The 17204-nt window shown below is 36.9% G+C and overlaps 1 protein-coding gene across 2 annotated transcripts in view; it reads left to right on the top strand.

The window, feature by feature from the left end:
* The window catches only part of SEL1L2 (SEL1L2 adaptor subunit of SYVN1 ubiquitin ligase), a 99568-nt gene that overhangs the window by 27251 nt on the left and 55113 nt on the right, over positions 1-17204 (top strand). For both annotated transcript variants that reach the window (XM_069496118.1, XM_069496117.1), the window contains exon 3: positions 2491-2659. In XM_069496118.1, coding sequence (XP_069352219.1) covers positions 2491-2659 — 169 coding nt within the window. The remainder of the gene's footprint in view (positions 1-2490; positions 2660-17204) is intronic.

Here is a 17204-nt window from a genome sequence, read left to right as displayed (position 1 = left end):
ACTCCCTCCCTTCCCACAGGGGCCCACTCAAGTGTTTTCAGAGAACTTGTCCCTAACCATTCTATATCAAGTAACACCAACTTTTATCACTTCCATCCCCTTTCCCTTTAAAAAAAATTCCTCATGTTATCCGTTAACTGTTTTCTTCCCTGTCAGAAAATCAGCTGCATGGGAGCAGAGACATTTTTTTGTTCATGGCTGTATCCCCAGCTCTTAGAATAGGGCCAGAGATAGACACTTAATAGATCCTTGTTATTCAATTATATTAATACAATCTTTTGATGCCTTTGAGAGTCAGAGAAAGCCTCTCTGTTTTCTGAGGCTTCCTAGGACTTGTGCCAGCTGGCTGTTACTCTGCCCATTCCCACTGGGTGAGAAAAGAACCTAAAGTCCAAAAACACTGGCCTCTGAGAAGAAGGAGGTAGAAACACCAAGCAATCACAGGCACTTGCTAGGCTTGTATTGTGTCCTCCACTTAGATGCTAGTTATTTTTTAATTGAAACAGTAAGTGCCATTCTTTCAATGGCAATAACATCTGATAATCCCACTATACCAGAGAATGCAGAAGGCTCGTCAAAGTCCATGCTCTCTTCTTCCAGACACCTGGACAGATTATATTTCCCGGCCTCTTTGCAGTTAGGTGGGGCCATTTGACTGAGTTTCATCTAATGGAAAGTGGCTGAAAGTACTATGTGCCATATCTGGGTCTGGCCTATTAAAGGAAGGGAAACAAAGCAAACCAAATGAAACAAAACAAAGTAAAACGAAACAAAAACCCTTTCTATATGAGATCTTCCATGCTGTTTCCCTTTCTGTCTATAAGATATTGATGTTCAGGGAGACCTTGGAATCCACATGTTGAAGCTGGCACATCCTCCATCTTCCTGGGTCCCTGAATGACAGCATGGAGGAGAGCTGCTACTGACTCGAACACCTGCCAATTGATTTGAACCATTACATATTGCGGTTTTATTTGTTAACATGTAATCTTTGGGACATACTTACACTCAAAAAAATCATTGCTTATCTCAAATTCAAATTTAACTGGACATCTTATATTTTTATTTGCTAAATCTGTCCACCCTATAAGAAGAAGAACCACATTCAAAATACTTACATGTCCACACAGAAACTTGTACACAGATATTTATAGCAGCATTACCATAATAGTGGAAAGGTGGAAACAACCCAAATGTCTATCAATGAATGAATGGATAAATAAAGGCGGTATGTCCATATAAGGAATATTATTTGGCCATGAAAACAAGTAAAGTGCTGACACATGCTACAATGTGCATCAGCCTTGAAAACATTATGCTAAGTGAAAGAAGCCAGTCACAAAAAAACCCCCACATAGTATTATATATAATTCCATCCATATGAAGGTCCAGAATAGGGAAATCTATAGAGCAAATATATCGACTAGTGGTTGCTTAGGGCTGGGGGTAGGGATTATAGGGATGTAGGGAGAGTGATAGCTAAAGAATTTGTGATTTCTTCTTGAAGTGATAAAAATGTTCTAAAATTGACTGTGGTGATGATTGCACATATCTGTGAATATTCTAAAAACCATTGAATTGTACACTTTAAGTGTGTTAATTTGTCATATGTGAACTATATCTCAATAAAGATGTTTCTTTAAGAAAGTTCTTACATGGCTCCGTGTCTCTGCGTACTCTGGCCCCTGGGTCAGCCACTGGGTCACTGCTCTGATGTCTTTGGTACCTACCTCATAGTAAGGATTTAAGTATTCCAGAAAGTGATGTTGGAAAGAGGGAGTTCAAACTGTGATACTGGAAAAACAAACAAACAAACAAACAAAAAACCTTGATCCTTCTTAGTAGTAATAATTGACAAATAAAAAGGAACATTTTTAATTTTCCAATATAATTTACCCTGAAATAGTATACATGTAAATCATGAATATTTACCCTTCATAAAACTTTTTAATTTTCTCTAGTCTCTGCATTATTTTCTACTACTCAAAAAAAAAAAATCATGCAAACCCATCACCCTAATTAAAATAGATTAATTATATAACTTCTGAAAAGTACTTTGGGGAAACACTGTTCTATATTTTCTTTGTAGCCAGTCAAAAGATTTTCTATACTTACAAATTTGTTGTAATGTCTAAGGCAATATCAATATCTTCATTTTTTTTTAGCTCACAATTGATATTACCATGACAACTTACTAGTGGAAGAGTAAATTGGTTAAATTCTCCTACTATTTTATTTATAACATTTAGCTTTTAATGCTCAGCTCTGCAGTTCAGATGACAGTGTAATAGATTTAAAAGGTTTTTATTTATAAAATATGTGGATTCCTAAAGTGAAGTAAGCCATCTGTCATTTTGATTTGAAAAAAGAATTAGAGTAATTGCATTAAGCTTATATTTTTGCCATGAATAGATCAATTTTTTACTTTCCCATTGTTTCATTTAAAAAGTTACATATGAACAAAATAAGCAAAAATATTTTTCTTTTTAGGTATCAGTGAACCAAACCCAACAATTTTTATCACATATACTGGAACGAAGAAAATTGAGTGAAGTCATCAGTAAAAGAGAACATTTCTTAGACAAAAAGAAGAATCATCATAAAATAAGAATAAAAGGAATTCAAAATAAAGATCTCTTGAAGAGAAGTGAAAATCATTGTAAGTAGAATACCTTTTTGGAGGTAAATTACACTTATAACCCTGATTCAAGCATTACAAAAGCAATCTGTGTAACCAAAAACATTTGTACTCCTGTAATATTTTGAAATAAAAAAAATTTTAAAGCCATAACAAACAAAAAATAAAATGTCTTCATGCAATCTAAAATCAAATTTTATAGCTGCTTTCTGAGAAGTCTTAGGATATAGTCATAAATATTTATTCACCTAAAAACTTCAAGTTTTGTCAGCTTCTGCCTCCTGTCTTAGATTCAGAATTTGTACTGATGATAATAAACAAGGTTGATAATTGGGTCTCATGAAAAAAATCTCCAAAATTATGTGGTTAAATATTTATTGCTGTTGTGCTAACAGAAACCCTCATACTTTAAAGGAAACCAAAATTAATACAGTGCCCCCCTTTTTTTCCTCTACTTTAGAAATCTAAAACTCTCCCTAATAAAAACACACCTGATTAATTGATAGATTCTCTAGATGCAAGAAATTCTAAAAAATATAATGTCTCTACAGAGTCTGTGTACAGAAATTAATTGGTGCTCAATTATAAATTTTTTTTCTTTTTAAAATTTTAATAGATTCAGGGGGTACAAGTTGAGCTCTGCTACATGTATATATTGCATGGTGGTGAAGTCTGGGCTTTGGGTGTACCCATCCCCCAAATAGTGTGCATTGTACCCCATAGGTAATTTTTCATCCCTTACCCCCTTCCATCCTGCCCCCGTGAGTCTCCAGTGTCCATTATGCCACTCTGCATGCCTTTGTGTAACCATAGTTTAGCTCCCACTTATAAGTGAGAACAAGTGGCATTTGTTTTTCTGTTCCTAAGATACTTCATTTAGGATAATGGTCTCCAGTTCCATCCAAGTTGCTGCAAAAGATATTATTTCATTCTTTCTTATTACTGAATAGTACTCCATGGTATATATATGGCACATTTTCTTAATCCATTCATCAGTTGATGGACACTTACATTGATTCCATATCTTTGCAAGTGTGAATTGTAATGCAAGAAACACATGAATGCAGGTATCTTTTTGACATAATGATTTCTTTTCATGTAGATCTATTCTTAGTTCTTTGAGAAATCTCCATACTGATTTTCACAGAGGTTGTACTAATTTACATTCATTCATTTTCACCACATCCATGCCAACATCTATTGTTTTTTGACTATTTATTAATAGCCATTCTAATTGGAGTAAGATGGTATCTCATTGTGGTTTTAATTTGCATTTCCCTGATGATTAGTGATACTGAACATTTTTTCATGTTTGTTAGCCATATGTATATCTTCTTTTGAAAAGAAGATGTTATTTGCCTACTTTTTAATGGCTTTTGATGATGATCTTTTGTATTTCTCTGGTATCAGTTGTAATGTTTCCTTTTTCATTTCTGATTGTATTTATTTGGATCCTCTCTTCTTGGTTAGTCTAGCTAGTGGTTTATCAATTTTGTTTATATTTTTGTTTATATTTTTGAAGAAACAACTTTTCATTTCATTGATTTCTTTTTGTCTCTATTTCACTTAATTCTGCTCTGATCTTTGTTTTTTCTTTTCTTCTGCTAACTTTGGGTTTGGTTTATTCTTGTTTTTCTAGTTCTTTGAGGTACAATGTTAGGTTGTAAATTTGTGATCTTTCTACTTTTTTGATGTAGTCATTTAATGCTATAAAATTTCCTCTTAGCACTTCTTTTTCTGTATGCCACAGATTTTGGTATGTGTGTTTTCATTTTCATTCATTTCAAAACATTTTAAAATTTTTATCTTTAATTTCATTAACCCAGTGATTGTTCAGGAGAATGTTGTTTACTTTCCATGTGTTCACATAGTTTCTGAAGTTCCTCTTCATATAGATTTCTAGCTTTATTCCACTATAGTCTGAGAAGATACCTAATATGATTTTGATTTTAAAAAATTTGTTAAGATTTGTTTTGTGGCCTAAAATGTGGTCTATCTTGGAGAATGTTCCATGTGCTGATGAAAATAAAGTGTATTCTGTAGTTGTTGGGTGGAATGTTCTGTAAGTGTCTGTTAAGTCCACTTGGTCTAAAGTCTACTTTAAGTCCAATATTTCTTTATTGATTTTCTGTCTTGATGATTTGTCTAGTGCTGTAAGTAGGGTGTTGAAATTTCCCACTATCATTGTGGTTGCTGTCTATCTCTTTCTTTAGGTCTAGTAATATTTATTTGTGAATCTGGGTGCTCTGATGTCTGGTGCTTATATACTTAGGTTTATTATATCCTTGTGCTGAATTGATCCCTTTATTATTGTATAATGACCCTCTGCCTGTTTCTACTGCTGTTGATTTACATTCTGTTTTATCTGATATAAAGATAGCTACTCCTGCTTGCCTTTGGTTTCCATTAGTGTGAAATATGTTTTTCTATCCCTTTACTTTCAGTCTATATGTCTTTATGGGTAAGGTGAGTTTCTTGTAAGCAGTATATAGTTATATCATATTTTTTTGATCCATTCTGCCAATCTATATCTTTTTAGTGGAGTATTTAATCCATTTAAACTCAAGGTTAATATTGATATGTGAGGGTTTGTTGTTACCATATTGTTAGCTGATTTCTAGTTGTTTTATGAATTCTTTGTTTCTTTTTCTCTTTTTATCTTTGTGGTTTGCTGAACTTCTGTCATGTTGCCATTTAATTCTTTTCTCTTCCTCCTTTGTGTTATTATTTTATAAGTCCTGCAAGTTTTATATTTTCATGTGTTTTTGTGATGATGAATGTTGACCTTTTATTTCCATGTTTAAGACATCTTTGAGCATTTCCTGTAGGGCTGGTCTAGTGATAATGAATTCCCTCAGTGTTCACTTGTCTGGGAAATACTATTTTGCCTTCATTAATGAAGCTTATTCTGGCAGTATATAAAATTCTTAGCTGGCAGTATTTTTCTTTCAGCACTTTGAAAATGCTGTCCCATTATCTTCTGGCCTATAAAGTTTCTGCTGAGAGGTTCACTGTTAGTCTGATGGGGTTTCCTTTATAGATGAATAAATCCTTTTCTCTTGCAAATTTTAAAATTCTTTCTTCATTTTGACTTTAGTCATTCTGATCACAATATGCCATGGTGAAGTTCTTTTTGAAACGTATTTGCCTGTGGATCATTGGGCCTCCTGTATCTGAATGTCTAACTCTCTTCCTAGTCCTGGGAAATTTTCATCAATTATTTTCTTAAACAGGTTTTCTAAACTTTGATCTCTCTTCCCCCTTGGGAATACTGATAATTCATAAGTTTGGTGACTTTATGTATTCCCAGATGTCTCAAAGGCTTTGCTTTTCTTTTTTATTCCTTTGTCTTTATTTTTGTCTGACTGAACTATTTGAAAAAACCTGTCTTCAACTTCTGAGATTGTTTCTTCTGCTTGGTCTAATCTGCTTTTGAAGCTTTCAAATGTGTTTTGTATTTCCTTCAATGAACTTTTCAGCTCCAGAATTTGTTTGTTTGTTTTTTAAAGATGTCTACATCCTTGGTGCATTTTTCATTCATATCCTGAATTGGTTTTCTGATTTCTCTGTATTACTTTTCAGATTTCTCTTTCATCTCACTGAGATTCTTTAGAATCAATGTTTGGAATTCTTTATCTGGCATTACAATGAATTCTTTCTGATTGGGATCTGCTGCTGGACAATTGTTGTGGTCCTTTGGTAGTGTCATATTTCCTTCCTTTTTCATGTTTCCTGTGTCCTTCTGTTGATATCTGCACCTCTGATGTAGCAGCCACTTGTTCTGATTTTTTTGAAATTGCTTTTAAAGGGGAGAATTTTTTTCCTGAATATTTATATATGCTGTTGGTTGAGTGGGACACTTTGGCTTTGATTTTGGGTGCCTGAAACAGTGTGATGTTTGTATGATTTCTTAGGCAGTACACAGTGTTAGTAATAACTATGATTTTCTTGGTGGCTTTGGGAACAGTTATTAGTTGAGACCCATGGTGAAGTTTTGCTGGGGACTTGAATGCCAGCTGAGCCAGTTTTTGGGCCCCAGTGGTGGAACCAGTGGGCTGAGTATGCCTGATTTTAGGCCCCAGAGCAGCTTACATTAGCAGCAGTGTTAGTGTGTCCTGGGGTGGGCCAATTCTTGGGCCTTCAGGTGGATTGCTCCAAAGCTAGTAGTTGGAGCAGAGGGCCAGGTGTGTGAGCAGGTTCTCAGTCCCCTGAGCAGGTGGTATTATGTAAGAGGTGGCAGTAGCAGTGGTGGAGCCACCCACTGGGACCCAACTGGCCTATGTTACTGATGTTACTGGTTGCTGCAATGGATTAGGCAGGCTAGTATCCAGCCCCATAGCTGCCTATAACAGGGTAGTGAGTATTGTTCTAAGTGTGCTTAGGAGAGCTTGGTCTTCCTGTCACATCCTGGCTGAGTGGCTGCTGCAGCCATGTCACCTTGACCTTGGCCCAAGGGAGGGGCATGGCTCAACATTAAACTTTCAGCATGGCTGGGTACAGAGGCTCACACCTGTAATCCCAGAACTTTGGGAGGCCAAGGCAGGAGGATCACTTGAGGCCAGGAGTTTAAGACCAACCTGGGCAACATAGCAAGACTCTGTCTCTACAAAAAATAAATAACTAAATAAAATAAAATTAGCAGGTCATGTTGGCATGCACTTATATTCCTAGCTACTTGGGAGGCTGAGGCAGAAGGATCACTTGAGCCCAGAAATTAGAGGTTACAGTGAGCTATAATCACACCCACTATACTCCAACCTAGGTGACAGAGCAAGACCTTTTCTCTAAGAAAAACAAAAAACTCTCAAAATAGCATCATCTGTGGCCCTGCAATCAAAGAAAGCAGGGCCACTTTCAGGTAAGCAGCATGGTCAAGAAACTGTGGGGAGTGTAATCTGTTCCCATTCAGTCTCTCAGGAGCCCACAGCAGGGTGGTGGGAGTTGTCCTAGGTGTGTGTAGGAGAGTTTGGCCTCCCTATCCCTCCTGAGCTGGGCCAGACTTGAGGGAAGGGTGCTGCTTGCCTTTAACCTCCCCAGATGGCATCTTAGGCCTGTGCCAGAGACAGTGGGGCCCTTCTCAGGCAGGCTGCACTGGAAGGCAACTGTGAGGAGTACAGTTCACTTGAGACTTGGTTCCACAGCAGCTGGCTGCAGCAAGGTGGACACTGTCCCCGATGCATGCTGAGAGCCTGGTTTCCCTGACCTTCCCCAGCCAGGTGGGGGCTGCAGCTGCATCAGCCCAAACCTAGCCAGAGAGTGGGGTATAGCCCAGTGTCAAACCCTCAAGACAATGCCTTGGACGGGCAATCAGAAAGTCTGGGGCCCCACCCAGGCAAGGAATGGGGATGAGAAACTGTGAGAAATGCTGTCCACTCATGTCTCAAGTGTCAACAGCAACCCACAGCAGGGTGATGAGGACCTTCTCAGGGGCGCATGGGAGTATCTGGGATCCTCTATCTCTCCTCAGAGCTGTACAGTGGCTGCAGGTGCACCTGGAGTTCCCTGGAACCTAGGCTTTCCAAATGGCATCTGGCTCAAACCGCTCTAGGCCTAGATGCCTGTGGGATTCCACCTGGGTTCTCTTTCTGGAGCAATATCTCTGTGCAGTCTTCAAGCAGCTTCCTATGTTAGGCCTGAGACCTGCATGGATCGGGGAGGTCTCTTGTAGCCAAGATCATAAAAGCTCATCTTGGACTATGGAGCCCTGGGGACTTCTTTCTTACTGTTTCTCCACATCCAGGAGCTCCTCCTGGCTGTTAGCCAGCCCCCGGCTGAGCAAGTTGCCCTGAACTCTCTTCTTTCGGCATTTCCTGTCACTTCCCTGGTGAATCCTAGCATTCAGTCCTAGATGGTCTGTCCAAAATGTGAGACTCTGCTTACTATTCTGGTTCCTCTCCACAGAGGAGGCACATACTACCTGTGTCTAGTCAACCATCTTCAATTCTGAAATTTAAGAATCATTTTCAACATTTGACTTAAGTCTGATGCATGAAAACTTTTTCTTTTCTAACAAATATGTATGAATTTCTATATTATTAGTTTCTCATTTAAGAGAGGGAAACTTCTTTGGCAAAGAAAGATTAAGAATACCAGTTTTTCAATGACACTATAAAATTATGTACATTTCTAAATTTATTATAAATCTAAATAATAGACATTGAAACATTTATTTGACAATTTTTGACATATTATAGAAACATGAAATAAAAGAAAGAAACATGGCCTGTCACTTATTTAGCATAAGTCTACTGATTGGACTTTCTAGTATAAACCACACCCAACTGCATTGTCCATGATTTTCTTTCTCAGGTTTCTAATGGAATGATGAACTAAAGACATTTAGAGCAATCTTGGGGAGAATCATTTCAGATATTTGCAGACTTTTCCTCCAGTTGTTTATAGGTGTCTCTTCTATAATTAAATTTTATCAAATGTTTTCCATAATATTTCAAGTGCTCTTCATAAAAAAATTCATATTTTATTTTTGCACTTATATTTAATGAGTTTACATAGTGTTCAATTGAATTCTATAATTATAATAACAGTATAACTGGTACAATCAGGTTTAGGAATAAGCACTTCTGACTTGTTAAGTATACCAGAGGTGGGAACAGAGTGCACATGTGTACTTGAGAGTATCCCACCAGCTGCAAGCATTCAGTATGTTATAGACATCAGTAAGTAGGTTCGATAGAAGAAATAGTAGATAGAGTTTGTGTAAGAGAGCCCAAATGTTTAAAATACTAAATAATATCACCCTTCAAACGAGATCCTTTTCCCTTGCATGCAAGTGGTTATATTATGCCTAATATGCGAACTCTAATCAAGCATTTTCTATATTAAGATCTAATTTAGGTTACTATTGTCTCCACTCTATAGTGTGAAACTATAGTGACTCACTCTACAGATGTGAAACTAGAAGTACGGAGAAATAAAGTAATATGCCTAGCATTACAAAACCAATATTTTGTAGGGAAACAACTTTGAACTTGGATGGTCTGCTGCCGAAGTCCTCTAGCTCTTAGCCACTATGTCATATGCCTCTTACAAAAACAAGTAGGCTGATGATATCAAGAAATTTTAATCCCATGCTTCTCAAAATGGTTTGGAGGTTTAGGTCCTCCCAATTGTTAGATGGCATGAACTGTGCTCATTTTGGTCTATTATTCCAACCTATTGATTACCTCAATCAATTCATTAGTCATTCTCTCCTAGTTTTCTGTCGCTCAAAATTGTGACAAGCATATGCCTTCTGATCTTTTATCCATGTTCTTGTTAGTGAAATTAGTAAAACAGGCTGAATTTAGAGCCTAGGGCCCACAATAATATGCCATAAATCTCTAGAATTATATTTACCCACTGATCAACCGGATAAAAATCCATATGTGATGAGGTTGAGAAAATTTGATTACCAGAATGTCCCATATGGTGTGCAATGCCTTTGTTTGCCAGGGTGCCAAGGGTCTGGGGTCATGCCTTAATAGGCATTTGTGGATAGCAGGTTAGCAAATATCCCATTCCTGATCTCCCCTCTCCCACCCCACAAAGAAGCCTGATATCAGCTGATGCCAAGTCTTCAAGGATGGAAAGAAATTGCCTTGCAGAGCCAGGGAGAGGAATTTTGTGATTTTGCTTTTGAAAGGGTGAGAAGAAAAGAATAGGACAAGAAATACGGAGAAAGCAGATATGAGGAGCTAGAAAGATGGTGGTTGGCTGTGCTTAACTGAGAAGTTAGTAAAACTTCAAATTTGGAGAATCCCGATTGATATTTTTAAATCAACAATGCCTAAGATGACCATTAAAATTGTTTTTGTTTCTGGGATAAATCATCATCTCTTTCTGCTCTATGAAATCTTAGGTAAAGTTTGCATTCCTCATAAAGGGTTTGTAAGAGTGAATATCCTTTTGGGATAGCGCAAAGAGATATTGAATTTCCCCATGGGTCAATGAGACACAGCCCAGAAATGGTACCTGTGGAATTAGGAGTTAAGAAAGGAGAGGAAGCCATGAAAAAGTCACCTTCCCTAGAGGAGAGTTTGAACTTCATAAACTGTGCAATGAAACAGAATATGATTAGCAAGCTGACTAAGAACCTTATTGAACTGTATTTTCATTCAGTTCCCATTTCAACATCTCATGCACAGGATGTGAGGGAGATATAGTTGTTCTATAAATGCAATTCCCCAGACCTACCAGTCCTTCACAAAGGACAAATGAGATTTAACCTAACATTCTCAAAAACTCTTCCTAATTCTTAGTGATTACATCTCCTTAACTGAAGACTCAAAAACCATGTAGAATAGACTGTTCTAGAAATTAAAGAGATTAATATATAGCTATATTTTCTAGAATATGAATATATTCCTCTACATTTTAAAAACAGAAGAACTAGGTACCCATTTTCAGAACTTGTCCCTTTACCCAGAATTTCTCAAATATAACAAATAGCATTTGTACCCCCATTACTTAAAGGCAAGATCTGTGCCTGGCATTGTCTCTGTTGCATAATTAGAATGAATAAATATTTGCTGAATTAAGTTGAGTTCATTCTTTCTGTATAGAGTTAGACCCAGATCTTCTAACTCCAAATTCAGCATTCTTTCTACAGTATATTACAATATAGGTGCCACATAAAAATAATAAAGCCTTACATTATTAAAGTACAAGTGGATAGTGTTTTATAGTTGAATATAATGCTTTCACATCCATTACCTTTTTAAAAATGGCATGTTCATTTTCCCTCAGTGTATTTTTACACTATTACTTCAACAACTAATTCTTCCTTCCAAGTCAGCATTAAGTCTAAAAGAATAATTTTCCTTATTAAATTGTTAGCATGACAAATCAATAATTAATCATGCAGTAGGAACAGTGGAGCCTAGTACAGCAGGCACTGGGGCACTACCTTCTACGTCCTTCCTGACTAGGTCCCTCCTGGCACCCCTTAGAATTAACCATCATTAATTTTGATGATCATACCCCATCACTACTGTGTTCTTGGTTGGAGGGAGATATCTTGGAACCTTGTCTTAAGCTAGTCTTGGCATTCCTTTTTCCTGCTTCTGGGGTCTATGACCAGCTAGGCTAAATTTAACATTTGCATTCCACTTTACTGATTGTTTTATGTATATTTGCAGTGGACACTGTGAAGTGCTGTTCAGACGCCCCTTCACTGAGGGACTTGTTGCCCAGTTGCTGGGAGTGCAATCTTCTGACAGCCTTCAGCAGTCAGTCTCTGAAGGGACTATCTTCAGGTGCAGAGAGCTGCGTACAAAAGATCATGCCTCCTTCCTGGGGCAGCCCATTTCCAATGGCTGATTAATGTGTAGTATAAAGGCCTGATCATCTCACCTTAACTTGGAACAACTCTGAAAGGGTATTTTAGCTCCACAGCACCCTGTGGTGTCAGCAAAGCATCTCACTGAGCCTGCATCACAATTTCTCCCTCTGCTCAGTCTAACTTCTTCCCCAGATGTGGTTCCTAAAGGCACTTCTTGATATACACCCTGATTCCTAAGGTATGCATGTTGGGGAACCCAACTTGCTCACCATTTTATACCTTTCCTATTTACTGAAAGTTTTTCTTTAAATCGACATACAGTTTTATGTAGGTGAATTGATTTTAAAAGAAAACTACTGAGGCTCTTTCATTCTAACAAAATGATGGGCTAATCCCATAAGAAAATCCTCTGCTACAAATACCTTAAAATGATGTCTAAAGTACACCAAAACTTTAATTTTTTTCTAATGCAGAACTGGGCTCACAAGAAACTGAAATCCTCAAGTGTTAGAAATAGTGAAAAATAAGCATGTGAGTTGATGTTTTGCAAGTTGTGATGGGAGCTGGTAATGGCTGAGACTTGTATTTTAAATCCCAGATTGGGAAAGGAAAAAAGACATTAGGACTTTTGAGAAGGGAATTGGAAAGAGGAGCTATGAATAAAGCTGTACATAGAGATGCTCATGCAGTGAACAGGGAGATTAAGAAAAACAAACAGATCAACCACCACCTGCCATTATAGCCAAACATCAAGGACCTTACCTGCTACTGAAGCTCTCACAGGGAAAATCTTCTCCCTAGAAAAACCTCCACCACAGCCCTGAGCCTTATTCAGATTTGGGTTTGAATTTATGCCACTTGATTTTTTTTGGTGAACACTTCTAAGCCAATACCTTAACACATAAGAATTTCCTTCAATCAATAAGAGGAGAACTCTGGAAACCTGACAGAAACAACACAAACTTGTTCTGGCAAAACAATCCCACAATTCCCATATAAGGAGCCTTGTTAGAGATGAGCTCACAAGATAATTTTAGAAAATGTACAAGTAAAAAATAAAATTCACTCAGTAGAATCAGTATGCATGTACACAAACGCACTCCCCCCCCCCCCCGACACACACACTAGAAGGTATAGTAGAACAATGATCTGAAAAAGCGTACGGAATAAATATACTTTAAAATAGTTAAGAAATCATAAGAAAAAAACAAGGCATCATGTAAAAGGGATAGGCAGCTATGTAAAAGAGCCAACTGGATAAAAAACAAACAAAATACTAATCCCTGAAGTTTTTCCTTTATAATCAAGCCCTAAGAAACATACAACCTCTGGCATGTACAAATTATTCCAAAGAATAGAAAAATTTGGAAACTCTTCCCAAATTACTTTGAATACATAATCATAATATGCTAACTGGACATAAGCAGGAAAATTGTAGGTGAATTTCATATATAAATATAGATACAAAAAATGTATAAATAAAACATTACTGTATCAGGATTTAGCAATGAATATGAAATTAATGTGTTATCACCAACGAGGGTTTATATCATGAATACAAATTTAGAGTGAAATTTTAAACTTGCTAATGTAGTTCATTATTTTAACAGATTAAAAGAGAAATACCATGTGATCATCTCAATAGATGCAAAGAATGTATTTGAGGAAATTTAGAGCTGTGCATGGTGGTATGCCTGTAATCCCAGCTACTCAGGAGGCCAAAGGTAGGAGGATCACTTTAGCCCAGGAGTTCAAGGCCAGTCTGGGCAATATAGCAAGATCCTATTTCTTAAAAAAAAAAAGTAAAGAAGATTATCTTTAAAATGAAGGAAAATATGAGGATGCCTTCATCCAGTACATTAATCTAACATTATTCTGGAGGTCTTAGCCATGGCAATAAATTAAGAAAATGAAATAAGCATTGGAAAAGAAGAAACAAAAACTATCTTTATTCTCAGATGACATGATCTACATTAAAAATTTCAGGAAAATCTATTAAACCATGAAAATTAATAAAAGACTTGACAAAGTTGCTGGATATAAAAATTAGTATATAAAAATAAATAGCGGCCGGGCGCGGTGGCTCACGCCTGTAATCCTAGCACTCTGGGAGGCCGAGGCGGGTGGATTGCTCAAGGTCAGGAGTTCGAGACCAGCCTGAGCGAGACCCCGTCTCTACTAAAAATGGAAAGACATTATATGGACAACTAAAAATCTATATAGAAAAAATTAGCCGGGCATAGTGGCGCATGCCTGTAGTCCCAGCTACTTGGGAGGCTGAGGCAGTAGGATTGCTTAAGCCCAGGAGTCTGAGGTTGCTGTGAGCTAAGCTGACGCCACGGCACTCACTCTAGCCTGGGCAACAAAGTGAGACTCTGTCTCAACAAAAAATAAATAAATAAATAAATAAATAGCTTTACTGTATTAGATAAAAATAAAAATGAAATTATTGAAGGTACTTAAAATAGCAACAAAAACCATAAGATGTTTAAGAATAGATCTAACAAGGTATATAAGATATTTAAGAGGAAGAGGAATAGCATGAAGCTTAATTAAATATTTAATAATATCTTTAAAGACCAGAATAAATAATGAATTATGTCTATAAAAGAGAAGACTCAAAATTCTAAGGTATCATTTCTTGCCAAATTAGTTTAAAAATTGCCCAAAGCAGTTTTAATGAATTTTAAAAACTGATTCTAAAAGTATATATGAAAACAACTTTAAAGACAGACAAGCTACTTTCTAAATATAATAAGTGAAACTTGCCCTACTAGATTCCTACTAGAAAATGGTGTCTTTATAAAAGTGTGGATGGAAAAATCCAAACTCTGAAATAATTGAAAGGGGTTTATTTTGAGCCAAATTTGAGGACCATGGCCCAGAGCTACGCCCAAGAGGCCTTGAGCAAGTAGACTTGTTGTGGTTGGGTTACAGTTTGGTTTTATACATTTCAGGGAGACAAGGGTTATAGGTAAAGTCATAAATCAATACATGGAATGTGTACATTGGTTTGGCCCAAAAAGGTGGCCCATCTCAAATTGGCGGCTTATAGGTTATAGGAGGGTTTTAAAGACTTTTTAGCTGACAATTGTCTGAGAGAGTTAAGCTTTATCTAAAAGACCAGAAAGGAAATGCTTAAGTTAAGATAAAGGTCTGAGCACTCTGGGAGGTCCAGACAGGAGGATCTTTCATGTTAAGATAAGGATCTGCTAGGATGCTTGAGTTAAGATGAAGGAACCCTTTTACCTTTCAGGTGATGCTAACGCTATACCGGAAATCAGGTTGGAAAGTAAACCACACTATATTTGGTTAACAAAACCTGTCTAGTGAGATTTACCATTTGTAAGCATGACTCACCAGGAGCAAAAGAGAAAGATCAAAGTTCAGTCCTCAAAAGTATGGTATTGACACGTGGATTAACAAATAGAAAAGAGTCTAGAATAAGTCTCATATAAACAGGGAACTTGGAATATTATCATAGCTCACTGCAGCCTCAAACTCCTGGCCTCAAGTGGTCCTCCCACCTCAGCCTCCCAAACTGCTGGGATTACAGGCGTGAGCCACTGTGCCCAGCCAAACTAGTCTATTCATACAAAGAATTTTGATCAGATAATTGGCACTGGTTAAAATGAATGAACAAAGCCTACTTGTATCAGGATGGATAAATCTCAAAAAGTGAAAAAGCAAATAGCAAAAGTTTACACAGAATTAATGTCATTTATATAAAGTTTAGAAATAATATCTGTTATTAATAGATACATATGTTATCAAAGAGCTACATACCAACTTCAGTACAATAGCTACCTCTCAAGAGGGAACAACGGGAAAGGATGTTGGGAGGAGGCTCTGTGTGTGTTGGTAACATTCTATTTCCCTAGAGAGATAAATAAAAGAAACAAGGCAAAATGTTACCATCTGTTAAATTGTGAGTGTAAGGGGAGTGGTTTATGGTGAGGTTTTTTTTTTGGTTTTGGGGGGTATGTTTGAAATATTTCTTGGTTAATTTTGTAAGGAAAAAAATGGCAATTAGTATCACATGCCACAGATAGAATCTACTTAAGAATGTATATTAAAATAAACATAAACTGTCAAAATGTTTAAGTCTATGTATCACTTAAAATTATCTTCCAACCCCTTTGAGAAAGAGTAACCTAAACTGGTACCTATTAGCAAGTGTAGCGAGGTGTCCATCAGCCACCTTCAGTGGGCACTCCTGCCCCCCAGAGAGCCATGATTAGAGCATATCACCATCTTTCTCCCTCCCCTCCTGCTCCCCTCATTACTGAAGAGCTTCCCATTGTCAAGGCCTCCCACAGGCACCTTCTTACATAATCACTTCCAAACCAGCTAGACTGGGTATTGCCAGGTACGCACAACAATGCTCTGAATCAGAAGACCAGGTTAAGTCATGCTCATTAACTTCTGTTGAGCAAGTTGGAGGAATATCTGGTATAGTTTTTAGACAGAGTTCCATCTGAAATGGTCAAAATAAAAAGGGGTACGATTCACCTATTGAGAAAAAGGATTTATATGTACTATTTCTCAATAATGTCAGATAAATGAGGTATTACTTTAAATAAACAACCCCTTGCTTAAAATATTTATAATGAATTACAATAAATTTACTTAAAAACAAAAAAAAATGTTTTTATACCTATTTTTCAAATTTCCCAGCAGTTGATATTAACTTTGTGTTTCTCTATCACGATTTTGCACGTTTGTAGCTCTGAGAAGCAGTATAAGCACAGACTCAAGTCAGAATACCTAGATTTGAATTGCCATCTACTAAGTACCAACTACACGGCATTGGGCAAATTACTTAAACTCTGTGCATATATCACCTCATCTGTAAAATGGGAATTATAATAGCACCTTCCTGTTATAGTCATTGAGAAAATTAAGTGCAAGCACTAGAAACTGCCTCCTGTTATAACATGATATATTGCTTTTGATTCTCCCATTATTTCATAAACCATATTTCTTTCTGCTCAATTAAAAGCTTTAGACAGTGAATTAAATCTTTGTAACAAATTTACAGTAACAAATTATTAGATTTACATAAGTAATGTATTAAATTACATAAATAATGAATGAATAATAACAAAATACCCTTTATTTCAAGTTTTGCTTAGTAGATATTTAAAGAGAAAAATTGTTTTCTGGCCGGGCATGGTGGCTCATGCCTGGAATCCTAGCACTCTGGGAGGCCGAGGCGGGTGGATCGCTTGAGGTCAGGAGTTCGAGACCAGCCTGAGAAAGAGTGAGACCCCATCGCTACTAAAA

The sequence above is a fragment of the Eulemur rufifrons genome, chromosome 20, assembly GCF_041146395.1.
Source record: "Eulemur rufifrons isolate Redbay chromosome 20, OSU_ERuf_1, whole genome shotgun sequence".
NCBI lineage: Eukaryota > Metazoa > Chordata > Mammalia > Primates > Lemuridae > Eulemur > Eulemur rufifrons.
Note: the sequence above shows the minus strand (reverse complement) of the source record. Positions and strands in the feature narration are given on the sequence as shown.